The sequence below is a fragment of the Centroberyx affinis genome, unplaced genomic scaffold, assembly GCF_046629955.1.
Source record: "Centroberyx affinis isolate AG114_WGS23_722 - 3 ecotype Tasmania unplaced genomic scaffold, CSIRO-AGI_Caff_v1 ptg003210l_1, whole genome shotgun sequence".
Lineage (NCBI taxonomy): Eukaryota > Metazoa > Chordata > Actinopteri > Beryciformes > Berycidae > Centroberyx > Centroberyx affinis.
This window is the reverse complement of record NW_027281248.1, coordinates 49,302-76,613: the sequence shown is the minus strand read 5'-3', so window position 1 is coordinate 76,613 and position 27,312 is coordinate 49,302. Positions and strand designations below refer to the sequence as shown.

The window sequence follows — 27,312 nt, the reverse complement described above, 5'->3', positions numbered from 1 at the left end:
TGATGTGTAGGCCAGGACATATCTGCAGCACTACAATATTTCATTTAAAATGCTATTTTGACACACATTTCGCCTTTAACAAATATTGCGCCTCCTGCGATTGGAAAATTGCAGTAGGACATATTGCTATTTCAATAAAATTTCGATTAATTGTTCAGCCCTAGTCACCATTTCATATATCGAGACAGGAGTGGGCGTCTTCTTCTGCTTGATTTTACACAATTACGGCTTAAAATTTGTGCCCTCTTCTTTACTAGGAGTACCTTGTAAAATTTAGGCAGCGTTTGTTTCAAAATATTTACTTTGAAAAACAACTAAGACAAGGGAGGGATAGCAAATATCTCACTGGTAAAACAATGGAAAAACACACCTCACTGGAAAAACATCTCACTGGAAAACAATCTACAGTGATGTAAAACAGGAAGGGAAATTAGCAAAAAATCCAATCAGGCTGGAGTTGGACCAGTGTATTGGGGGTCTGGCAGTGTCCTGCTGTGTGTCTCACCGTGTTGATGTTCTCCACGTCGATGAAGACCAGCATGCTACCGCTGGTTTCCTCTTCCTGATGCTGCTCTGGAGGGACGTTGCTGCGGCAGGCCGACGCCCGGACGCTCAGAGACCGACTGGCGCAGATAAACACCGTGTGACGCAACACCCGGTGACTGGATAGGGGGGGGGAGAGGGAAAATGAAGGGATAAGAGGTGGAGGTATGGAAACAAGAAGGGGCGGGCCAGGAGGATGGGAGGAGCAGTAAGTAAACCTTATTTGTACGGCTTGGACACACCTCATTTTTCTGTATTTTTGCTGTTTTCCACCTTTTAGAATAATAGTAAAAACATCAAAACTATGAAATAACACAAATGGAATTATGCAGTGACCAAAACAATTATAAATCAATTAATCTATCTTACATTTTAGATTCTTTAAAGTAGCCGCCCTTTGCCTTGATGGAAAGGCAAAGGCTTTGGAAAGAAATTCATACATAGACATCAACTTCACTACTTATATTTGTCTAAGAAACTCATTTCAAGCATTTAAGCAGAAGACTTTAGATCAGAATGGCTTTAAGAGAATGAAAAACACAGTACATTCAATCAGGTGTGTCCAGACTTTGACAGGTAGTGTAAGTCATGAGCCCAAGACACACAGATTAAGAAAAAGCTTGACAGAAAAGGTGGGTGTAGAGAGGTCAAACACCCTCAACTGAGTGCTGTTTTGAATTTTATAGCTGAAAAATATCAAAATGTCCTTCCGATTTCTGTTCAAACCAGTGTTGTTACATTTCCAAAATCATGCAAGGAAATTGTTATAATTATATTTGCCCCCTTAAATTCAACCCAAACGACAGCTTGTTATTGAAACAATACAATGCATTCATCTTTAAATCAATACATACAATCAACCTAAATTAAGGCAGTTTTTTGGTTTAAAGGAAAGCATGCCAGTTGAAACACAGGTGAAGTTTACACCATCATTTAGTGCAAATCTTAACTACAGCTGATTGATTTGCAACAAATAATGGTGTATAGGTCTTTCTATTCACAGTGTGATTGTTTGGCTGTTTTTGTTTTGGAACTCTAAAGAACTGGTCCCCATTGACTTCAGTTGTTTTGGAGAAGGCTGCTACCAAGTTGTGCTGGCAACCTCCCTGTGTGTTATATGGACTAACAAATTTCACCTGTGTTTCATTTGGCATGAGGGTGAGTAGATGATGACAGAATTTTCATTTCTGGGTGAACTATTCCTTTAACAGTGCCACAGCGGTGCCATGAGCCAATTCGTCTCCCCTTCCCTGCACTTGACCCCCTCCGACTCGTACCTGATCTTGCCGCCCTTTTCGGTGCTCTCGTAGTAGAAGAGGAAGTTGATCTCGTGGACCCCCTCTCGGTCCGGCCCCCTGAGCCAGAGGGGCAGCTGGGCGGACTCCCCCGGCCGCAGCGTGCCGCCCTCCACGGGGATCTCGGCCGCGCCCGACGGCCGGCCGAAGTCCTCCGCCGCCACCGAGGCCACCGCCGCCGCCGCGCCCGGCCGGGCCCCGGGGGGCGTGGCCAGGGTCTTGTAGGCGGAGCAGTTCTCGGCCGACGACGGGCTGAGGGGGGTGAGGGGCGTCGTCGCCCGGCCGCCGAACGTGAAGAAGTCCGGGTGCGTGGACGCCACCCGCAGGCCGCACAGGGCGACGCGGCTCACGTTGCAGAACTCCACGTAGGCCTTCCGGATCTCGCCGCACAGCAGGGCGGTGGGGAACTGCAGGAAGAAGACCTGAGGCAGGCAGATAGCAAAGGCGTGAGAACTTGCATAATCTTGTAATTCATTATCGTTGAGGAAGAGCAATCGAGTGCAGATTCACAGAACTCCTTTTTCGGCCAGTCAGCACCTACTGTATGTTTTTGACCATTTCCTTCACTCCCATTGATCCATGGACTTGATACACGTTTCTTTCGATCATAGATGATGATGTCAAACATGGTAATATCAGTTTACCATATATTTTAACGATCTTTTGACTGTTTAACTGATGATAACGTTATAGCTATTGTGGTAGAATTGTTTTGTTTTGTCAGCGAGCATACACAAAGTTTTGGCTGTCGTAATGTTTACAATTACATTAGCCTACTAGCATGTGAAGATACAAATTGAAAATATGAAATTAAGGGATCTGGAATTTTCGGGCCAAAAACATGAAAGGGAGTTCTGTGAATCTGCACTCGATTGCTCTTCCTCAACGACCAGGATGTGTGTCTCAGTAAACTGAAATTGAATTGCAAGCACTGAATTTGAATTACGAGAAGTGAATTTGAATCGTGAGAACTGAATACGGTTTCAGAGCAAATGAATTCAGTTTCATAATATTACATTCTGTTTATTGGAATTCAGTTTCAAACTAATAAATTCAATTGCAAATTATGCTATTCAGATTCAGTTTTTCAATGCAATTATTCAAGTTAAACAATACAAATTCAAATTATGTGATTCAAATTAAGTTTTTTAATGCAATTATTCAAGTTGAGCAATTCAAATTCAAATATAAATAATTCAATTTCAGTTTCTAGTGACACATATTTCTGCCCATATGTAAGTGACAAGATGAACAAGATCAGATCTACTGGTTGATGGACAATTCATTATATTAACATGGTGGCATAACTGAATTTCTGAAAGCCATTTTATTTGGTCAACAGCCTAAGCTGAGTAAAGCCCAGGGCCAAAGCTAGGAGCTGTAACCATCACAGAGAAATCTTCAGTTAAAAGGAAAAATCCACCCTTGGATACTCCTACAATGTTAGATATCATCAGTTTGTGGTATTTAATGCATTCCACTTTCCATTCCACTTTCACCCAGAGAATGGGTGTGAACTTGTGAATATCTCAACGTGATGTCACATCGTCTACGTTTGGCCAATTATCTTTGGGAATAAGAAAAACAAACAACAAATGGGCCCATGCAAGGTACATTGCCAATAGCTGTTTCTGTTTTCTAGGTCAGTATGGCAGTGAGGACTCTAGGGCTCAAGATAATGTAATAAGTTATTACGCTATTGGGGAAAGAAGTTATTACAATATCGGTGAGGGGATTTTATTTCATTATCTGGCAATTTATTACATTAACGTTTTTTATTATAATTATGTTCGACTTACTTAGAGGGACATTTTTATTAGATATTGAGATCTTGTGTTTGTGTAAATGATTATATTAGATTTTATTATTAGATTTTGACAAGCTATTATATTATCCGGCAGTTATTACATTATTGGTTGCTAAAAGTGTCATAGAAATTTTAGTGTCATTTTGGTGCCAATCCTCTCATCATATATTGTCAGTCTAGTCCATCAAAGCAAGTGTGGACCAATTTTGGTTTTATATCTTTCTGTCTTCAGATTTGAAAGGCTAGACAACTAGGGCTGAACAATTAATCGAAATTTTATCGAAATCGCAATATGGCCTACTGCAATTTTCAAATCGCAGGAGGCGCAATATTTGTTAAAGGTGAAATGTGTGTCAAAATACCATTTTAAATGAAATATTGTCGTGCTCTGTGGCTCTGGGCCCAAATACATCTCTGACATGCTTGTGCCATATGAACCTTCTAGGACCCTTAGGACATCTGGGGCTGGCCTACTGGCTGTCCCAAGAGTTAGAACAAAACACGGTGAAGCAGCGTTTTGTTATCATGCAACACAGACCTGGAATAACCTCCCAGATGATATTAGACAGGCCCCGACTCTGACCACTTTTAAGTCAAAGCTAAAAACTTATTTTACACTGCCTACTCTACCCTGTAATGGCTAAAAACGTATCTTTTCAGCTCAGCTTTTAAATAAACTTAATTTTAACTCTTTCTGTTCAGGATCCCAACAGAGCTGACACGGGCAAGTACAAATTTTCATTCGTCTTGTCCAGGTAATGCTTACTTGCGCATGAGTGAACACTATATGTGGGGGGGACAGAGCTTTACCCTGTGTGATTCTCATCCATCTCTGGATGGTGAGGTTTTTGACCAAGAGGAGAATCTATGACTCTCGTCTGCCTTAGGCAGTGAGATCTGACGTAAATATCAGATCAAGAGTAGAATCAGGAAGGACAGGGGAAAAGAAAATTACAGAAAAACATATGGGTTCACTCACAATGTGCATCTAAAAGTGGGAGTATTTGTTATATTTGTTGTGTTCTTTCATCTTTCTATCTCATTTGATGTGAACTGCACTAGTTTACTTTTAAGAGTTTTATCTTCTGTATCTCTTGTCTGTACTTTTGCACTTTTTAATTGTAAATCTTTTACCTTTACTGTATTTTTATCATCCTGTAAAGCACTTTGAATTGCCCCAGTGTATGAAATGTGCTATACAAATAAAGCTGCCTTGCCTTGCCTTGCTGCAGAGATGTCCTGGACTACAGATCATATTCTACAGACTGAAGAAAACATCTTTGTTTGGTACAGATCCCCGCAAAAATCACACCATAATCATTTTAATACGTTTTTCAACGAAAATTAATATAATGATGTAAAAATTATCATTCCCACTAATATCGCAAATCATATCGCAATTGCAATATCAGTCAAAATAATCGCAATTAGATATTTTTTCAAAATCGTTCAGCCCTACTAGACGCTGTGAGCAATGCATGGATGGGCTGTGTGTCTCCATAGTGAGGGGAGTCAGCAGTACCTCCATCAGGGGCATGGCTGGTGTTATAATGGGATCGAGACGCCGGTCGGGGCCGTGGCGAACCAATGTCTTGTCCTCTTTGGTGTGGTTGAGCCTCGGGCCGCGGATCTCCAGGTCCTGTCTGCCACGGACCACCAACAGATCCAAGCTCTGCTGGCCTGAAGACAAGAAGAAAAAACCACACTATGCGTTACTGCAGCTGGAAAACATACAGTATAGCTTCCGAGAGGCAGAGGAGCATGGCTGATCGGCATTTGCGTTTCATTTCTTTTTTTTTTCTTTTCATTCAGCCTCTTAAACAGAGATCTGAAAATGCACAATGCAGGACACATGTCACATGTTTCATCAGTCTAACAGTATGTGTGTGTTTTGCCCATGACTTATATGTGTGGTAGCAGTAGTACTGCTACTAAAAGTACTTTCTAAGAAAAATAGTGATAACAATAGCATTATTCAATCATTTTAAAAGCAAGCCTCTCTGTTTCCATCTCAATTGACTTGAATTAAAAATATCTTTTCCTCCAACCAATATCTACAGTAGGGCTGAACAAATAATCGAAATTTTATTGAAATCGCAATATGGCCTACTGCAATTTTCAAATCGCAGGAGGCGCAATATTTGTTAAAGGCGAAATGTGTGTCAAAATACCATTTTAAATGAAATATTGTGGTGCTGCAGAGATGTCCTGGCCTACACATCATATTCTACAGACTTAAGAAAACATCTTTGTTTGGTACAGATCCCCGCAAAAATCACACCATAATCATTTTTAATACGTTTTTCAATGAAAATGAGAATAATGATGTAAAAATTATCATTCCCTCTAATATCGCAAATCATATCGCAATTGCAATATCAGTCAAAACAATCGCAATTAGATTTTTTTTCAAAATCGTTCAGCCCTACAGACACCAATAATATCTCTGGATATGAATTGATGCTAATATTAAGCCGATACAATGATTTGGGCAAATATCAGCTGATGATACGGATGTGTTACCTTCAGTGCTATGATCCATCTCTCCAGAGGAGGAGGGGGAGGCCAGGTTGTAGGCCACGCCGAGGATGTTGAGCTGGCCAGTCATGTGTGGCAGCAGCTTCAGGCGGGCCTGGGACAGAGGTCAAAGGTCACAGTGACTTGATGTGAACCGAACAGAACTACAGCTCTGATCAGGCTGAGGAGGAAGGTCCAGCCGCAACATAGCCCAAGTCCTAAGTAGCAGCTCATTAGCCTGAATCCAGAGGTGTGACCAAGTCAACTTTGCTTGAGTCCCAAGTCAGTCTCAAGTCTTGAAGAACAAGTCTCAAGTCAAGTCCCAAGTCTAAATGTAGAACACCAAGTCAAGACCAAGTCAAGTCCATGTCATTAATGTCAAGTCTAAAATTAGAACAGCAAGTCAAGTCAGAACAAATCAAGAGTCCAGTATCAATTTAATATCTTAAAGAAAACTAAATATCTAGGACTTTTCAATGCAATTTGGTTTTAACAGGATAAAAACTTGGTAAGAGCATCATGAGTTTGATTTCTAGAACCAGTTTCAACTTCACTAAATTCAATCATTCCATACAAATTCAGAAAACAGAATTTCAATTCAGTCGTCTGCTGGAACAAATCTCATCACTTTCAATCTAAGTCATTTACACAAACACAAGATCTCAAGTCAAGACTTTAGAAACCTTTTCAAGTCATCAGAGTACAAGTCAGAGTCAAGTCCCAAGTCACCAGAGCCCAAGTCAAGTCTCAAAGTAACGAGAAAGAACAGCTCACCACTTTTGTCTCCTCTGGGCTCATACAAAACTCTGGGATGACTTCACTGGTAATGACATCAGCTTTCTGTGCCGTCTGTAAGAGAAAATCGACAAAGGGGAGGTTATAAAAGTGTTATATCTTAATATTTTATTTCATTGATCTTTATTTAACCAACTGAGTCCAGTTGAGATAAAAAAATTAAAAAAAATCAAAGAAGTGAGAGCTGGCCGAGAAGGGAAACAAAATCCCTCATAGAACAAAGAGACACAGAGAAGAGAGAGCATCCAAAACAGTGCAGACACAAAATCAAATATTTCACAGTGTCTGATGAACTCCATCACTTTCCATAACAAAGTCAGAGTGCTTCCATGACCTAAAAATGTTCTTCCTCCCTCCTTTTCACTCTGATTTTTTACTACTGTTGGGCTGAAAACTATCTAATGTGAAGAATGTGTGAAGCAAGTTGGAAAAAACATCTGCTAAATTCCTGTAAATTAACCCATTTGTGAAATTCCCTGATATTCCCCAGAGATTGCCCAGATAATTTATCAAAATCCTTGAATTTCCCTGTCTGGAATACACCTCAAACCTCCATAATATTCCATAACCTGGAAGTCGGTCAGCATTGATGGCATGACCGTCAACTGCAGTGGCAATGGCAAGAGTTCAATAAAAAACTACAATAAAAAATGTATCCATTAAATCAGTGATTCTCAACCTTTTTCATATCATGGACCCCTAATTTAGTCCACATTAGGGCCACGGACCCCCATTTGATGAGATTTTGTCTCTCGGACCCAAATCTGAGAATATTTTTATTATTAGATATGATTTTGTCCAGAATTCCATGACTATCTGTATTGTAGTTAGGAGAGGTAACAGAGAAACTATGATCAAAACAGTCATTCTTCTACATTCTCTAACTGTGTTAACTTGTAAATTAAACAATAGTGAAGTTTAACAATTCATCAATTTGCTGGGGACCCCCTGGAACCCCCTCAAGGACCCCCTGGTGGTCCCCAGACCCGTTTTTCCAGTATTTCTATTCAAAACAGTCAGAAGAAAACTTTGGGTTATTCTCCACTTCATTGTCATTATCTTTATCACTGTGGTAGAAGGCAAAAGTTGGGAAATTTCAAATTCTGTCGGCCAGTTATGCCAGCATCGACAGAGTTTTCCTCATTTCGGCCGTGAGGAGGTGAAAGCGTGGCGGTCCTCCTCACCCTGGGAGCCAGCGCCTCCTTCTCGTTGGTGACGGCCTCTCCCGCCGTCTCCCCCGCCGCCTCGTCCTGCGGCCGGGAGAAGTCCTTGGCGGTGAACTTCCAGAGCAGGGAGAGGTCGGACAGGACCAGAGGGACCTTCAGAGGGTTCCTGAACGTCACCTCCACTATGATGGGTTCTACAGAGACAGAGACAGAGATAAATTAAGCATGGGGTTTGAAGAAAGTGTACAAAAGTAAGTAAAAAAAAAAAAAAAAAGTTTGTATTTTTCTATGGCTACCCTACATGTTTTGGCACAGGTGCCTTTATCAGCCAAAACGTGCGGTGTAGCCATAGAAAAATAAAGTCGTTTTTAAAGTCACAATGAAATGAAAAAATTACTTTGTCACCTTGTTAACCAATTTTCTGTATCATTTTCATTTCATTTCAATGTTTATTTGAATAGGGATCGATACATAGACATAGAACATTTAAACGAAAATAGTCTGATGTCACATATCATAAAATTTATAGCCTAAGCTAATTTGCAATGTTTGTCCCTAGATGGGCTTTTGTAAAAACACTGTTAAAAACAGATATACAGTACAACAGAGCGAGAATACAAACACAAAAGAACATTGAGAAAAAAAAAAAGAACATAGTAGGGCTGGGCGATATGGTTGAAATCACTCTCATGATAATCATAAGGATTTTTCTCGATATCAATATATATCACGATATGGTTCATGTATGCAAAATCACGTTAAATAATAAAATTAATGTTCATCTCATTGAACCGAATGGTAATGTTAGGTGTGATGTCAAACAAAACAGAAATATTCAAATAATATTCCTACCATACCTCATTTTATGAGTTTTTAAGTAAAATTTGCTTGTCATCGTCAATTTAGACAGCAGAAATGTGTGTCACAATATTAAAATATCTTCATATCATCACGATATGATTCCACTGAAAGACGATAAACGATAATATTGAATTATTGCCCAGCCCTAGAACATAGCCTGGTATAAGAAAAGAAAACAAAGAAAGAAAGAAAGAAAGAAAGACAGAGACAAAGTCACTCATGACTACATGACTGGTTGCTCTTCTCTTTTTCCAGACCTTGATTTGTTTTGAAGATTCTGTCTGGTGTTCAATATGATTTACGCAGATAGACATCTTGCCCCTGCTAACTAGGTCATATCACTGTATAGATGAAGATCGTTCTTCACAGCGACAAATATCAGAATATGTGAGATGATTGGCAGGGTTCCTACACGCTTTCCATTTTAAAATTCCATATTTTTCCCAGACCCTATGCTCTTGACTGGATTTGATTTTGGTGGGTATTTGATATAATGCATGCTGACAGCGGCTGGGTAATAAGAGCGTCCCTCTATCTGAACATTATTCTTCACAACAACAAAAACTGTGGACTCAAAGTGGCTCTACAACAACATAAAAGCTAGAATTATGTGTGTATCGGACCTGAACCGCAACATTTTCCATATTTTTCCAGACATTTTTTCAAATTCCCAAACTATTCGAGACCTGGGAATGATCAAATTCATTTTTAATACTTTTCCAGACCTGCGTAGGAACCCTGTGTATATGCGTGACACCTAAATGTTCAACAAAGAGCGAGCATGTCACATCTTGGCATCTTGGGTATCATGTAAAATTCTATTGTCGTTAAGTGGTAAACTGTATTCACCACTTTGGGCTGTTCATGCGCAATCTATCCATAATTACAACATGTCCGACAGCATGTCAAGGCAGCGTCGGCTTGCTACTGTCGTATGTGGCGGACCGTGTGGAACAAGTGCAGAAAATCTAGGAGATAATGAGGTAAAGGCGCTTTGTGAACTCTATTTTAAGAAAAGTCCTATAAACTAAAGTGTATTAATATTATCTATCCACTTATCCATCTATCCATCCTTCCCATCTCCCGAGAGGAGCTCTTACCCTCTACCACAGCCAGTGGGAAGCGCAGGTTGTCCGTCTGGCTGTTCAGGCAGCACTGGGTGGGCTGGAAGGTGGATGGGACGACGCCCCGGTTGGCGGCGGCCACCACCTGCTCCTCTAGGTGGCACCACAGGGCGGCCAGGTCCTGGTCGTACTCCTGGTCCAGCGACACATGAGTGGCTGCCTGTTTTTCACCTGCGCACCATCAATTACATTAGAGAGCATGCAAATCATTTATACAATATAATGACAATACGTCCACTGGGTTTTTCAATATGAGTGTAGTTCTTAAACTTGGCCAGTCCTCACTTTTACAAGGGGCTAGTTTAGGATTAGGTCTTGGGTTTAGGTTTAGGATTAAGATTAGAATTAAGTTTATGTCAGGGTAAGGGTTAAGGTTAAAGGGCACCTCGACTATAGTTAAGGGAGTTGTCAAGTTTGCAGTCAGTGTGATGATTCAAACACATACACTACCAGTCAAAAATTTGGGGACATCACATTTTTCTTTATTTTTACTATTTTCCACATTTTAGAATAATAGTAAATACATCAAAACTATGAAATAACACAAATGGGATAATGCAGTGGCCAAAAAAGTGTTAAACAAATCAAAACTATCTTATATATCAGACTGTAAACAGTAACTAAACTCCAAACCCAAATCTTTATTGAAGCCTGACACCTAATGGTGAAAAGTAGGGTACTGCACTGCTCATCCGTTATTGGCTGGTCTTTGTGCCAGGTGATGTCACCACCTGTTGTACTCTATGGAAGGTCACCTGGCTTCACCTGTTGTACATCACCTGGCACAAACACCAGCCAATAGCAGACGGCCAGTGCAGTACCCTACTTTTCACCATTAGGTGTCAGGCTTCACTAAAGATTTGGATGGAGTTTAGTTACTCTTTAAAGATGGAAAGGCAAAGGCGTTGGAAAGAAATTCATACATAGGCATCAACTTCACGATTTCTATTTGTCTAAGAAATACATTTCAAGCATTCAGGCATAAGCCTTTAAATCTAAATGGCTTTAAGACAATGAAAATCATTGTACATTCAATGAGGTGTCTGCAAACTTTTTACAGGCAGTGTATGTACATAAAAGCACACAACCAGTGGTGCTGTGGATTTAGTTTCCAAGGTGGGCAAGGTCCTTCAGCAAGACACTGAATCCCCTAGCTGCTTACTAATTAGATGCAAAATGTAAAAATGTTGAAGAGAGTGTGTTTTTTTTACCCTCTGCGAGGCGGCGTTCATGGCCAAAGTAGACCCGTGTGGCTGAGCTGTGGATGCAGGGCAGGGGGAGCTGGGGAAGGGCGACCTCACTTCCTTCTGTCACACTCTGAAACACACACACAGGTAACTCTGTGAATGCACAACTCCTAACACACTAAGAAATATTATAGTCATTAAATCCGCAGGTTGAGAGTCAAGTTAAATTTAGGTTTAAGTACCAAATCTATCAGAATTTAAGTCAATGAGATGAGGTGCTCTAGTCAGTAAGAGTGATTTTCTAGTCAGTAATGTTAGCATACAGATATAGACGTACTAACTCATGTTACCTTGTAAACATAGAGGTACTCTCTGAGGAAGGCCCCCTGCTGTGTGGCCGTCTGCTGGCTGTCATTGGTCAGGATTTGCCTGAAGGCTGACACAGCGTTCTCTGGCTGGCGCAGTGTGAAGGACTGGCGGCCGATGGTGAAGTTGATATGGTCCTCTGCCAAAGACCAGCCCTTCCCCTTGTACACCTGCATGGCCTGGCAGTAACACCGCAGCGCGTGCCTCTTCTGCTTCGAGAGAGGGGAGAGAGGGTGACCCCACCAGGTTGTGAGGTCGGTAGAGGAAGAGGGGAGGACCAGGAGGAAGAGGAAGAGATGAGGGGATAGAAAAACAGGTAGAGAGTGAAGAAGACAGATTAAAGGATAGAGAAGACGGCCAAGGTGAGAGCAATCAAGAAACCCATAAAAGGCATCAGGGCTGATTGACAGCTGATGGAGTTCCATAGAAAAGTTTCATCATAATGCTCCATCAGTCAAAGTTGTACCTCACTGACCTCTGGGGCGACTTCACCCCTGCCTGCCTGGGTCTCGCCACCTTGTTCTGCTTTTCAAAGCCCTGAATAAAATCGATCTCACTTGCACACACCCCATCTTCTCTATCACTGGGCAGTAGGGTCGTCACGGTGGGCGGTGTTCCCGGTGGCATACAGTCTTGGAGTGGAGACCGGTCTTACTAGTAGCCCCACACTGAGAATACTGTTATTCAGGTCCTCCATGTTCAAGTTAGGCTACTAAATGGTAGACGGACATACTAACAACATACTGATTATACGGACATACAGAGCATTAATTCCTTGTCCTTACCTAGGTCACAGAGGATGTTGAAGCCATTGCCTTATAAATAATATTCCTCCCTCCGACCCTGCTCACTCTATTTGCTCTGTTTTCATTGCAGTGTGCTCTTAAGCAGTAAGCTCCCCCTGCTGTCCATAAGGTGCCTCTGCGCCCCAGCCGTTTCAAACCCTCCCTCCAGCCTTTGGGCCACGCCTCCTCATTTACATACAGCTTGAAAAGCCAAACGTCAAACGCGAAATGGCAAATGCCTAATGGAAAATGGAAAAGATGAAATTTAAAATGTCAAATGGAAAATGGAAAAGATAAAATTTAAAATGCCAAATGGTAAAGTGCAAATGCAAAAAAAAAAATAATAGTTTTTTCTATTTAAGCTTTTAATTTAAGTATTTCCATTTAAGCTTTTCCATTTCCCATTTTGAGTTTCATATTTGATGTTTCCCTTTTCTTATTTCCATTGCCATTTTCAATTTCATCTTTACAATTTAAGCTTTCAGTTTGAGCTCTTCCATTTAGCTTTTGCATTTTAAATTTCACTTTTTTTCATTGTCACTTTACATTTTCAAATTATCATTTTACATTTTAACTTTGCTTTTTCAATTTTCTTTTTAAGTTTAGTTTAATTTAATTTAATCTTTTTAATTTCATCTCTTTTTATTTTATTTTCTATTTGGACTTTTAATTTTAATTATGACCAAAAATATCCTCCATACACAGCAGTGTCCAGTAGAATCCAATGGTGAACAGGGGCAATATGCCAGTCTTTGCAGTGCACTCATGTTAACTATCTGAGTGTTGTGCAGTTTTGACACAGTTTGGTGCATATTGTAGAATTTTTCATTTTTGTGATTCTCACTTTGATAGCGCTTAGACTGCCCTCTAGTGGTGAAAGGTGGTATGACCGGTATGACTGGGGTTGAGGAGGGAAGCACCAAATGGCACAACCAAGACAACTGTCTGCCTCTACTAGGCAGACACATCAACCAGTTTATTATCACCCAACTAACTCCCTATCGTTCATGGGTTTTAATTTACTTAAAGCTGCAGCTAACCGCGTCCAGTTAGACAGCAAAGATTAGCTATAGGTGAAAGTGAAAGGCTCACCTGTCCCGCTTTGCTGAAACGATGGCCAGCTAGGATCATATGGAAGGCAAACTTGCGCACCATGGGGTTACGCATGTTAATGAAGCAGTGGGCTGCCTGCTCCAACAGCAGAGCACTGCGCAGGTCCGAGTCCTAGGAGAAAACCACAATTAAAGTATATTCTTCAAAATCAGTCTCTGTTTCTCCGTCTCGTTGGTCTCTTAATGGTGTCAGACTAGAGCCCCGGTTCCCTGGTTTTTAGCTTGAAGAGAGGGTTGTTTGTGTTCACAAGTCTATTTAATTTAACTGTCTAAGTTCACAGAAATCACTTAATAAATTCTTAATCAGGGTGAATTTTCCCTATAAGCATTATCTTTCCTATGCTGTATATGTATTTATGAATAAACTGCATATACAGTAATGTGCAAAAGTCTTAGGCACCCTAGATGTTTTATATAAATTTTGTCTTAGATGTTTATTTCTTTTCTTTTCTGTGTCATTAGTGTGACTGCTCTTTACAGTAATTTTTTTTTATATTTTAGAAACTTTTAATTTCATTATTTTTGAAAGCATCTTCACTTTACAGATTTGAGTCTTAGGCACAGATGTGCCTAAGACTTTTGCACAGTACTGTACATGTTTAAATAAATTGTGATCAACTCCAAGTGCAAATGACTTGACTTGAGAGCACAAGACGTAAAAAAAGGACTGAGAGCTACAGCATCTGCGTTTCCTCACCTCGCTGGTCATCTTGATGAGCAGAGCTGCAGCATCGGAGTATTTGCCCTGACTCTTCAGTACCTCAGCACTGAGTAGAGCACAGCGCTCAGCTAGCACCATGTTCCTGTTGAGGGATGAGTGGAGGGGTGGAGGGTTAGCATCAGAAAAATACAAACACTAAATGTTATTCTGGTAGCATTTCTGATAGTAGACAATTGTAAGTAGATAGTATGAGCCTAAGGCCCATTACATGATCTGTGCAAGCAGAGCACGCAACAATGCAAGGCCATTTCACGCATTTTGTTGTCTAAATTTTCTAACATGACGCTAACACATGTTGCAACGTCATGCATTTCAGGTAGAGGCACTAAATACAAATGGTGGTTTCCAGTGTAAAAACACACCAACAACCGTGGCCAACTTATGGCCAACTTGTGACTAGCCTGTTGACTGATTCAGTCACTAAGTACCTCAGTGTGACAGCCAACCACCGGACTGCACTGGTTCTTGTCATGGCTAATCAGAGGCGATACGATAAAGGAAGCTGCCAAATTGTAATGCTGACATTCTTACATATTGGAAATGCCTCACTTCATCTAATATCTCTTCATTCCTCATTGGCAAAACAAGAGAACAGGATTCCCCATCTTGCATTCTCAATCTATTTCAAGGACGCACATGCCATCTTCATTTCAACTTTCATTGGCTTCACACTTCTGGCTTTGCTGCCCCATTGTGGATAAGTTTATAACTTCAGACTAGGGCTGAACAATTAATCGAAATTTTATCGAAATCGCAATATGGCCTACTGCAATTTTCAAATCGCAGGAGGCGCAATATTTGTTAAAGGCGAAATGTGTGTCAAAATACCATTTTAAATGAAATATTGTGGTGCTGCAGAGATGCCCTGGCCTACACATCATATTCTACTTAAGAGACTTAGACTTAAGAAAATATCTTTGTTTGGTACAGATCCCCGTAAAAATCACACCATAATCATTGTTTTTCAGTGAAAATGAGAATAATGATGTAAAAATGATCATTCCCTCTAATATCGTAAATCATATCGCAATTGCAATATCAGTCAAAATAATCGCAATTAGATATTTTTTCAAAATTTACTGAACTCATTATTATTATTAACTCACCATTAAAATACAGCTATTTATTCAAAGCTCTTCCCCATAATACAGGTTCGCCATGGGGGGGAAGTGGACCTTAAGTGCTGCTGGCCTTTGTGCTTTTGTGTTTTATGATTATGTTGATGTCCCTCTTTGTTTGACCAGTTCAAGGCTGTTTTAATGTCTTAAAATGCAATAAAAAGGCAACAAGTTTTTATGACATGACTAAATGACTAAACCTTGATAAAAACAGGAGGCTGTATGAGAGAAAACATGTCTACATACAAATATAACCAAGGCAACAGAGAGCAAATGTTAAGTCATACTTGCAGACATCTCTGTAGGTCTGTATTGCTGTGTCCATGTAATGTGCTGGGTATGGCCTCGGAGCTCCAGCCTGCAGGAAGGCCGACACTGCAGCCATTTCCTACAGGCAAATGGAAAGAGGCGGATGTATGGGAGGTGACAGAAAAAGAGGAACAGCGAGGGAGGGATCAAAATGGACGGGGGAAAGGATAGAGCGATGGAGGAAGAGAGAGACAGATCGTGATATAAAATGTAGTCACTTCTCATTAGGGCATGCAAATCATGTGCACTTGTGCAGAAAGGTAATAAAATGGCAGACCCTTTCTACCTGTAATATGCCAATGACCCAAAAAACCACCTTGTTAGCACTCAGAGAACGCTGGGTCAGCAAACATTTGGGACAGGAGATCAATACAATCAGATGTGTGTGTGTGTGTGTGTGTGTGTGGGTGTCTGTTTGTCTTTGCCCACATTCATGTTCAAGATAAGATATTTGTCGATGATAAAAGAAACGTTACATTACACTGGTTAACGTTATTGTGGCCTTTCATAAAGTGGCAACCGAATCGACGATAGCTCACAGACGTCGCTTCGGTTTCTTTCACCTTGTTGTAATTTAGTTAGTTGATTTGTGCAGGTTATTGTGAAGCAAAGCCGGCAATTTAATATGTTTCTGATGTGAGAAAACTGCTGATAATCGTAAAGGAAGTCCAGTTGTTTAGTAACGGTTAGCCGTTAGCTGCCACAGCGGACGAGCTAACGTCGGGTAGCTAACTACATCCTGGAACAGAAACAATTCATTTTAATACCTTGTATAATTATTTCTGGAGGCAAGCAAGCTGTGTCAGCATCACTTAACGTTTAAAAGACAAACACAAACTGATAAATTGAACCAGCTAACGTTAGGTTCCCCGATTTGTATTTCAGGAAATAGACCGAGCCCAATTCTCTGGTTTCTGATGAAGCTCCAGCTAACTGTTATTTTGGCGGGTTTTCCTTTTCAGGAAAATGCTTCGGGGGGGTACATGTCACCGTATTATGTGCTATGTGATGAACGTGGGCGCTGATATGCGAAAATTAACTAAATGGGTTTTATTTCTGTAAAAAAAAGCAAAACAACGGTGGGCAAGTAATGTAATCATTGTGTAATTGGTGTATGCCCAAACACTGTGTAACACCGGTAACACCAACTACCGCGGTAAGCCTGCTGTGCAGATGTGTCTGTTAGCAAACTATCAAAAGTCACCTGAAAGCTGGTTTGTTTGCGACAACATTAACATAGCATTATCAAAGATTGTGCTTCTCTCGCTAGCTCTGCTTGTCCAAATCAGCATATTAGCAAACCTAGCTGGTAAGCATCAACTTAACTTAAAATGGCCCCTTAAATTCTATAAACTAACATAGCTTAGCTTACTTTTAGTGTAGAAGAAAAGTTAGCATTCGCTAACTTTAAACAGCTAAAGGACATCGGCTGAAACAGATTAACTCAACTATAACCTGCACTTCTACTCACTGTGCAGATGTCAAAACTTTTGAGCTACTTAAAGGTCCCATACTCTACACTTTCCTGTGTTTTATATTATGTCTTCAGGTCCATTCAAAGCTGTGTGTGTGGTGTCATGTACCAAAAACACTCTCAATCCATTTTAATCATTTTCCAGCGTCTCTCTGAGCCTTACCAAGAACAGGCTGTTTCTGTCGCTGTGTCTTTAAGGCTCATTAATATTAACGACCCCTCTGTTCTGATTGGCTAACCGTTTCAAGAGTGAAATGTGAGATGCCGCAGCCCGGCAGCTACAGGTAGGGAAAACTCTCTGGTAATAAACAATGACAACTGCTCGACCGCTTTGAAAAAAACACTTTGTTAGTCTATTATTTCTTACAAAAATGATAATGAGCAAACGTTTGTGACGCCACAAAGTTATGGAAGTCCAAACGGCTCGTTTAGAGGCTCGCTTTTCTAATATGGATTGTGTGGATTTAGTTGGCGACCGTGCGTTTTGATACTTTCACCATGTATGATAGACCATCCAACTCCTTTATCATCACAGAGGCAAGGGGAGTCCTGCTTTACATGATATGGGACCAGCAACTGATAAAAGAGCTCCATCTAGTGGTGACAACTTAATTCAGCTGCAATGCCGGTTTTCCACTGCTTAGGTCTTTGTTGGAAAACCTCTCGCCTCAGCATTGATTTGAATAGCAAAGACCGTTCTATCCATTCAGGTTCTGTTATATATACAGCGTGTGTGTGTGTGTGTGTTTGTAGGTGTGTGTGTTCTCACCAGTGCTCCTGCAGCATACAGCATAGCCTGGTCAGACAGGAAGTCTTTCTTGGCAGTGTGGTAGCAGCTGTAGGCCAGCTCGTAGTGCTGGACCAGGAAACACAGGTCGGCCATCTTCCTGATCTGCAGCTCCGGGGCTTCTGGGGGATAGCTGAAAAAACGATAAATCATATATTCTTTTTAAAATTTATTTCCATACATTTTTTCCCATAAATAAAAGCAGTTGCATTTTTTTTCCACAAATACTCATGATTGGCACATGTGGTGTCATGCCTATCACATAATGCCGTGTAACTCAAGGTGGGTTTGCACAGTCACCATGACATTTGATGTACATGGCGGGCAAATTAGCTGAGCGGATTAGCCGTGCTTGTCCTGTAATCTGTATTAGCCCTGTTAGGCTTTGGTGTTGGTGAGCTTACAGGAGGCCAGACGTGCTCTTTAGTTCACTGATGCTCTTCTCTGGAACTTTCCCTCCACCAAACCACTTCTTGGTAGCGGAGAACAGGGATCGACTCAGGCCTTTCCTGGAGACCAGCTATGGAGAGAGAGAGGGAGAGAGAGAGAGAGAGAGAGAGTGAGAGTGTGAGTATGCCTGTTGAGTGTGTGTGCTGGAGGGCCGCTTGATCACTTAGTAGATTCAAGATTCAAGAGATTTATTTGTCACATGATTGTACAACAGCAGTAAAATGGGGTTGCAACAACTCCGACAACTGTGCAAATAGCGAACCTAGTAACAGGATATCAATAATAATATATAATCATATAAAACTATATACAGGGAAAAATGACAAGTATCATAAAAGCTATATGTACATAATAACATAGGATAGAAATAAAAAAATAAATAAAAATAAAAATAGCAAGGAATAGATTAAAAAAAAAAGTAGAAAGGTGACCAGTTATAAACAATTTACAATTATCAGTGTGTAAAAAGTACTTGCACTAGTTAAAACAACATATCTAATAGTGCAGTATAAACAAGTTTTAGGTAATGCATAATTGGAAAATTGGATGTAGGCAGTTCCCATTGCAGTGTGGGTTTTATTGTGTTGAAAGTGACGTGTTTAAATTGCTTTCTGGGTTTGACTATTGGGTGTGTATTGGAGAGCAGTGACAAAGTGACAAAATGTTGAATACAATTGTCATGATGGCAACAACTAGGAAAATAACCCAGAACCAGAATCATCCATTAAAGGTGCAGTAGGAATTGCAACAACATCAGTAGAACGCATCTCCTCCTACACAAGTCTTCAGCAAAAAACTAGGATTTATTTCCACAAGGTTAGGCAATAGTGTAATGCAGCCATAACAACTTTTACACAATATGTCATTGTTAGCAGAAAGGCCAGCTAAAATGCATAATTCAATCAGCAAAGAATCTGACTGGTGCATTCCTTGAAATCAGTTTTAAACACATGCTGTCTGTGTATGTGAGCAGGTAATGGACATTACTGTTTGCTGTTGGAGCTAATGGAAATTTTAATGAACACACACAATGGAGACAAAACACACAACCCCCCCCCCCCCCCCTCCCCCGGCCCCCCACTGACGATAACATCGTTTATCGCAATATTTTGGCCGAACAGTATGGCGATATTACATTTTGGATATCACCCAAGCCTAAATATAAGTAAGAATAAACGTAAGATAACATTTAGTGTGCAGCAAAATTATGTATTTCAGTAGAGAAACATATTACTGATACATTAGGCAGTAATTCATCTCATCAGTAGGCAGACAAATTCTACAGTCATAATATCAGACAAGAATAATAGTCTGGTCAAAAAAAAGCTCAGTAAATTACTTGCACTTTGAAGTACCAAATAACCATTACATGCATTACGATGGGGTGTGTGTGCATCTACCTGGTCATTGAGCTGTCTGATGTTCTTCTCGATGTGCGGCAGCAGGCCTCTGAAGGTGAACTCCTGGATGAACTGCCGGATGCGGTCGTGGTCGTTGAGGGTCAGGCAGGCCCCGTGGCTCGCCGCTCCCCCCGCCGGAGCCCCGGAACTCCCGCCGCCTTTCTTGGGGTCGGAGGCCATGGCGCTGAGGGTGTCCAGGCTCCCCGAGTCAATGGGCGTGTCCAGCTGGAGAGGATGGCTGTCCAGGCTGTTGGACACTCCGTCTGATGGCAAACAGTGTCACAATCCGAGTTGAGTCACAACAGCATGACCCTGTAATATTCATTCACTTTAACTAGTGGGGTGGATCTTGTATTTAATAATCAGTTTGCAATTGCTCTGCAATTGAGCAACTGACATGGGGACTAAGGAAAAAAAAAAAAAAAAACTAGAAATAACCGCCTCGCGGTTGTATGCCTCCATAAACATTGTTTTATCATTGCAAGGACAGTCTTTATTTATTGAACATATATAATTAATGTGGTTATTAGGTCAACTTAAAGGATTTTGGTGTCTGCAAAAGTAAGTGACAGCACTTCCACCGTTTTTGTAGAATGACCCAAGATCGTTTTCTCAGCTACAGTGGTAAGCAAAACATTATGATGCCACAGTGAAGTTGACCTTTGAACTTTTGGATATAAAATGTCATCACTTCATCATTTTATCCTATTAGACATTTGTGTGAAATTTTGTCAAAATTAGCGCATGAATTCTTGAGTTATGGCCAAAAACATCTTTTGTGAGGTCACAGTGACCTTTGACCTTTGACCACCAAAATCTAATCAGTTCATCCTTGAGTCCAAGTGGACGTTTGTGCCAGATGTAATGAAATTCCCTCCAGGTGTTCCTGAGATATCGCGTTCATGAGAATGGGACGGACGGAGGGACGGACGGACAACCCGAAACCATAATGCCTCCGGCCACGGCTGTCGCCGGCGCGGAGGCATAAAAATCACTGAATAATATGGGACCTTCAAAGGATGCAGGAGATGGATGCAGTCAGCAGGCCACAGCTGCCCACCATGGAGCCAAATCTAAACCTATCACGCTTGCAGTCAAGAGAGTAAACTAGACGGGAAACAAAAGCTAAATTCACATTGCAGCTAGAAGTGTCCCATTTCTATACTTTTTCCCTCACACGTGACACAGATCTGATGTGTTCTAATCACTATTACAAACCAAAAGCTGTATGAAGTCAATTTTTTTCACTTCCAATCTAAACCACATGGCTATGGGGCACAAAATCGGATCCCAAGTCATGTGACCTACATGTAGGCCTAGTTGTATTTGAACACCGAAGATTCAAACTGATGCTAGTAAGATTTTAGATTCTTGAAAAAATTCTTGCTTATAAAAAATTGAGGAAAAATGACTAAAAAGCAGTGATCCAAAAAACAAGGATGCAGTGTCATAGACGTGAAGCAGCCTACACAGTTCAGCAGTATTGCAGAGAGGAGGCGAGTGAATGATCTTTCAGTGTGTTTGTCTGTAGACATTACCAAGCCTCCAAATGGCCACTAGGGGGCAGATAGGCTAATCCTGGTTCAGTCTGTCGTCTGGAGGCACTGCCATACCTCCAAATGCTCACTAAGGGGCAAATAGGCCAAATCTAGTTCAGTGTGTTGTCTGTAGACGTTACTATACCTCCTAACGGCCACTAGGGGGCAGATAGGGTAATGCTAGTTCAGTGTGTTGTCTGTAGACATTACTATAAATCCTAATGGCCACTAGGGGGCAGATAGGGTAATGCTAGTTCAGTGTGTCATCTGTGGACATTGCCATGCCTCGAGCCACCTCGCTCACCATAGCGGCGTCATTATAGCATGCGTTCAAGTGTTTGCGTGGGAAATGATGCCGACCATAGGGCTGTAAGTGACGTCCTTAACCAAACGTGTGGTTTGTTAACATCTAAAAAGGCACAGATCATTTTTTATGGTACTGGTTATTAAGAAAAAGAACATAAAAATCGATATTTTCTAGGGGTGTAACAATTCACTGATTTGAACCAATGCGGTTAGATAGGCTAACTGTGAGCGAGTGAATGAAAGCATGAATGAGTATGCGAGTTAAATACTTTGTGGATCCATGAGACGCTTTGCATCAAAAAACCAAGGCACTCTGTCTTAAGATAAAAGATAAGAAAAACGATAAAAAGCTGTAATTACATGGGCTGCAAGACAACTAGAAATGCCCAATGTGTGTGGGCCCAGTGGTCTTTTTCAGGGTCATACAGATTAGTGTTTATAGCCAGCATGTAAAGAAACAATACCTTAACCTACAGTACATTCCACAGGAAAATTACATGACCATATATAGAAAAGCAGACAGATGGATCTGCACGGACAACAAAAAGAGCAGGAACAAAGGGGGAAAAATGAGAGGAGAAAAAAGAAAAAAAAATCTAGAGAAAAGTTATTAATTCTTATTCATTTTCCCTTTGTTCCTTTTTATCTTTTTTCACTTGGATTTCTTTTTCGACCACTGCTTTTCAGAATTCATGTATTTGTTCAATTTTTTGTATGCCAAGTGCAGAAACCAAAATCTTTCTGGAATTTCTCAGCGTTGCCATGCCAATAAGTAAATCAGCAAATCAGATTGGCTGAGCCATGGAGGACAATGAAACAACAATGGAAAGAAAGCAAAATAGCCAATTTGATTGGTATTTGGGAAGAAGCTTCAATTCAGTCAAAACTCGAAGGCATATACCATAACTGAAATGTGTTGGAAACAAAATGTAACATCCATATTTGTATGGGATATAGGGTAGATCCTAGAATAGATGTGAACAGTCATCCAAAAAAACTCAGAAATGAGCAGCAACTCAGAATTGAGCATGAGAGCCTGCAGTGTGAATGTACCATAAAGGTTCAGTAAGGGCGTTTTCACAGCTGCGCTTTTAGTCCGGTTAAATCGGACTCTGGTTCGTTTTCCCCCTTGGTGCGATTTGTTTGAGCAGGTGTGAACACAGTAATCACACTCGGGTGCGGACCAAAACAACCGCACCGAGACCCTTTAGAGGAGGTGGTCTCGGTCCAGTCCCAAACGAACTCTGGAGCGGTTCGTTCTTGTCGGGAACGTGATCCGACCTCGATCCGACCCAACTACCAGGTGTACTCAATTTACTCCGCAAGTTTGAGCTAAACAGCTCCTGTAGCCAGGTATAGCAGGTATAGCAGATATAGCAGGTATAGCCAGAGCAAACAAACTATAGGTGTGAAAACGCCCTAAGTGAAAACAGGACATCAGTACTGGTCTTGTAGACAAGTGGAGACCAACATGAGTCAAGTGAAGAGTGACTGACCTTTCTCCACCGAGTCATGCCAGTCCACTTCAGCTGCACTGATGTTATTCTCAACTGTAGCATTGTTCACCGCTGCTGGAGCCGGCTCTTCATACGTGTCCTGGAATAACAGTGACCATATTAGCACGTATGGCACATCATATGATGGTACACATTAAAGCTGAGCTAGACAACTTCACACTTTAGTGGCTCCAAATGGCTTGCTCACTATTGTTTAGGGGATTTCACTACTTAAAGGATAAGGCTGGTGTTTTTTCAATGCATTGCTTACAGTCAACAAATCCTATGAAAATAACAAAATCAACAATAAGTTTGCTCTACTCCCGTTACTTTCTGACTTCTCACATACCGTTTTTAGCCGTCAACCCGGAAGTCCAAGCTCCAATTTTAAGCTAAAAACCTTGAAATACAGCTCACAAAGACATAGTTTCAATTTTAAAAATCTCTAATTGTTACCATGAAAAGTCAGGCTGTTGTAGTTATTACCAAATCAAATACAAATAGGAACAAATTCTTCATTACGCCGGGGACTATTTTCGGTGCTACGGAACTACTTTCCTGAGATCGCAAAGTGTTTACAGCTGGCTTATTAAGTTGTTTGAGGAAAAAGTCGGCCGGCCCGGTGCATCGCAATGATGAAATATGCTGTCCAGAGCAACGGCATGGCTCTGTGACGTGTTTTTAATCGTTTTTTTAATACAATAGAGTTCTATGGCTGCTGGGACATGGCTTCATTGGGCACCGGCTACATGGACGAGATTTGCTGGCAAAACAAATTCATTGCTGCTTTTGTTATTTTCATAGGATTTGTTGACGGTAAGCAATGCATTAAAAAACACCGGCCTTATCCTTTAAATTTGGATTCATCACTTCCCTTTGTGGAGAGGATTTCCAACCATAGCCCATACAACAGAATGTAATTTGGGCATACAGAGTGAATGTACAGCATCACAATTAAAGGGGATGAGACACTCTTCTCCAGCCCCAATTTCTGACTTAAGTTGATAAGACAGCAGGACTTTCACATACAAATATTGCCTAGTGAATTGCCAAACAAAGAAAATAGCAGTCTATTGCTGACCACTATTTGGATGCATCTTCGTCTTTCAAGCCTGACAGTAGTGGTGTAATAAAGCTATTAAAGTAAGTACATCCTGTTCTTAATGCAATGATGCACTGGGGATAGCAGTCATAATCTTTCTATGTACTCTGACCTGTTCTCCCTCAGCTGGATAGACTGACCCAGGCACTACTATTGCCTTGGTTTGATTCCCTGCATATCTCAATGGGTAGAACATGGAACAAAAACTGTCCAGAGTTCTGTTTTGACGTGGGAAAGCCAGGCGACAAATGTACGCATTTATGGCACTTGTGACACTTTGCATAATAATGCTAAAAAGTTGTAAATGCAGTCTGGTTTCATTGTTGAGTTTGCTGCACCACACAGCTGTGTATGGGATTCCCATGGGGTTTCCCACAAACTCCTATAGGTCCCCAAAGGAAGCCCATGGGAATGCCATAGGACTTTTTCAGTGAGAAGGCAACCGTCTGTGATCACATGACTGGTATCACAGCTGTAAATCAAAACACTGGCCCTAAACCTTTTGGGAATTCTGTGACAAATCTGAGCCAAATTAAAATATTTTATATGAAACCCCAGCTGTCCTATTAGCCTAAATCACAAAGTGGAGCTAGACATCAAATTCAAGGACTTTTCAATGACTTTCAAGGTCTTGTTTGGTGAAATTCAAGTACTCAAAACTGGCATCTTTTAGGGTTAAGATGGTCAAAATTAGACATTGTAGCTCAGGCCTCATTGTTTACTCTAAAACTACTGCTATATGAACACAAATAACCATTAGGATGTTAATCATGTGTTGATCCTAGGATAGAGAGATGAATGATGAATTTAGGTGCTATATTTAACACATCAAGTTCTTTCAAAAGTTTTCAAAGCCTGATTTCATTTCTCTCAAATCCAAAAACTTTCAAGTATTTCCAAGGCCAGTTTTGGGCCTTTTTGCCTTTGCTTACCTGGTTGTGCATATTGTTCCTGTGCAGGTATTGACTCCAGGGGTCTGGGATCTGTTCATCTGCCCCAGCTGAGAGGGTGCGAGAGTTCACTTTCAACAGATAGCAGCCCTGAGCACCATACCTCTGTTTCATATCCTCATACACAGCATCTGCCCTAGAGGTGGGGGGTAAAAAAAACACAACAAATAACCTAATTAAAATACTATTACTATACTATATACTATTACTATACTATATATCTAATGTACTCTTACAAAGTCAGAACAGATTTATATTCAATTACAATTCACATTAAAGGAATCTTAAAAAAAAAAACGTTGAAAAAAAAAAATTGCTTGGGTTTTGTACCCAAGCAATTGCACTGTGGGTCCAAAAATCCAATATGTACCGCATTATCTCTAATACTTTCCTCACCAATGCTCTTCTTCACCATGTATTAGCAACCAGAGTCTTTTGCAAAAGCGCCGTAGGGTGCACATGTATGGAAGAGGATTAGGGCCACAAATTTATTTGAGTTTAAAGTCAGAATTCTGACTTTAAACTCAGAATTCTGACTTTATTCTCAGAATTCTGACTTTAAACTGAGAACTCAAATAGATTTTTCACATGTGGTCCTAATCCTCTTCCGTACAACCAGAGAACTGTCAGTGAGGAAAATAAAGCCGATAATGAGGTGAATACTGAACTTTTGGATGATGTATTTGGCTACAAAAGCCTTGGATTATGCTCTTTTAAGTTGTTTGGAGAAATTTAGGCATTTGCTTGCTTTTTTTTTTTTTTGGAGCTGTCAAAAGATGCCACTGTTAACTTCAATAATCTGGGAGAAGGCTGAGATGTGAGTGAATCAGATGACAGTGTCAAATTTACATCTGTCCACATCCTATGTAGCTTTACATGCATATATTTAATCTGTACCTCTGTTCGTCACCCTCGCTCATGTCGTGCAGCAAGACGTAGTATTTGAGCGTGTTGGGAATAAACCACTTGGGGTTGGTGTATTCTCCGCTGTGCTGAATCCTGTGCTGCTCCTGGGAAAGCTTGAGGAACTGCTCCACGGGGACCGCCTCGCTGGAGGACACCACCAGCAGGCCTGTGTGGGACGGTGCTGTCATGGACTCAACAACAAGCTAAATGTGGAAAAGAGGGCAGAGGAACTGAACCGAGAGAGGCTTTGAGGAACGGGAGAGTCTAAGGCCAGGGACACATTTCTAATAAGGCTGAAAGAACAGGTTATTGAACTGAGCTGCTAAATTATTTAACTGACACATAGCACTACGCAAGAGTAAGCTAGAAGAGAGGGAGGGAGGGAGAGTATAAACCAAAGAGAACCAGGAGAGAGACAGAGAGTAATAGACAGGGTTCCTACACATTTTCAATTAAAAAGTTCCATACTTTTTCCAAACCTTGATTTGTTTTGAACATCTTGCCCCTGCTAACTAGGTCATATCACTGTATAGATGAAGATTGTTCTTCACAGTGACAAATGTCAGAATAATGTGAGATGATTGTCAGGGTTCCTACACGGTTTCCATTTTAAAATTCCATATTTTTTCCAGACCCTATGTTCTTGACTGGATTTGATTTTGGTCGGTATTTGATATAATGCATGTTGACAGCGACTGGGTAATAAGAGCATCCCTCTATCTGAACATTATTCTTCACATCAACAAAAATTGTGGACTCAAAGTGGGTCTACAACGTTTCCATACTTTTCCAGACATTTTTTCAAATTCCCAAACTATTCAAGACCTGGAAATGATCAAATTCATTTTTAATACTTTTCCAGACTTTCCAGACCTGCGTAGGAACCCTGAATAGATCAAGTGGGACAGAGACAAAGAGATGGACAGAGATCCAGAGAATGATTGGGCGAGAGAAGATACTAAGTCAAAGCGCTAACTAGGATTGGGCGCTGTCTAGTTTTATGTTTAGATATATGATTTCATCACAGTATTGAGAAAATAACTTCACACATGTCCTGTCGCTAGAAGTCTGAAAACCTGCTAAATCTAGCGACAAAGTCACCAAGCTGGAAACGGTAAGAACTGCCAAACAGCATTAAGTACATTAAGTAGAATTTCTCTTTGGAATTTTCCCTCATCTTCCGCTCAAAGTGGCTGA

At 40.8% G+C, this 27,312-nt stretch overlaps 1 protein-coding gene across 1 annotated transcript in view; it reads right to left on the bottom strand.

Annotated features, from left to right (window-relative positions):
- The window catches only part of trappc8 (trafficking protein particle complex subunit 8), a gene marked incomplete at its 3' end in the record, with an annotated part of 49,900 nt that overhangs the window by 6,731 nt on the left and 15,857 nt on the right, over positions 1-27,312 (bottom strand). Inside the window, exons 5-22 of the mRNA XM_071538137.1 lie at positions 26,107-26,281; positions 25,192-25,345; positions 23,158-23,257; positions 19,818-20,080; positions 18,372-18,487; positions 17,950-18,100; positions 15,685-15,785; positions 14,256-14,361; positions 13,539-13,670; positions 11,646-11,870; positions 11,320-11,425; positions 10,085-10,279; positions 8,142-8,317; positions 6,937-7,011; positions 6,169-6,277; positions 5,168-5,325; positions 1,821-2,260; positions 506-662 (exon numbers count right to left, since the gene is read on the bottom strand). Coding sequence (XP_071394238.1) covers positions 506-662; positions 1,821-2,260; positions 5,168-5,325; positions 6,169-6,277; positions 6,937-7,011; positions 8,142-8,317; positions 10,085-10,279; positions 11,320-11,425; positions 11,646-11,870; positions 13,539-13,670; positions 14,256-14,361; positions 15,685-15,785; positions 17,950-18,100; positions 18,372-18,487; positions 19,818-20,080; positions 23,158-23,257; positions 25,192-25,345; positions 26,107-26,281 — 2,939 coding nt within the window. The remainder of the gene's footprint in view (positions 1-505; positions 663-1,820; positions 2,261-5,167; positions 5,326-6,168; positions 6,278-6,936; positions 7,012-8,141; positions 8,318-10,084; positions 10,280-11,319; positions 11,426-11,645; positions 11,871-13,538; positions 13,671-14,255; positions 14,362-15,684; positions 15,786-17,949; positions 18,101-18,371; positions 18,488-19,817; positions 20,081-23,157; positions 23,258-25,191; positions 25,346-26,106; positions 26,282-27,312) is intronic.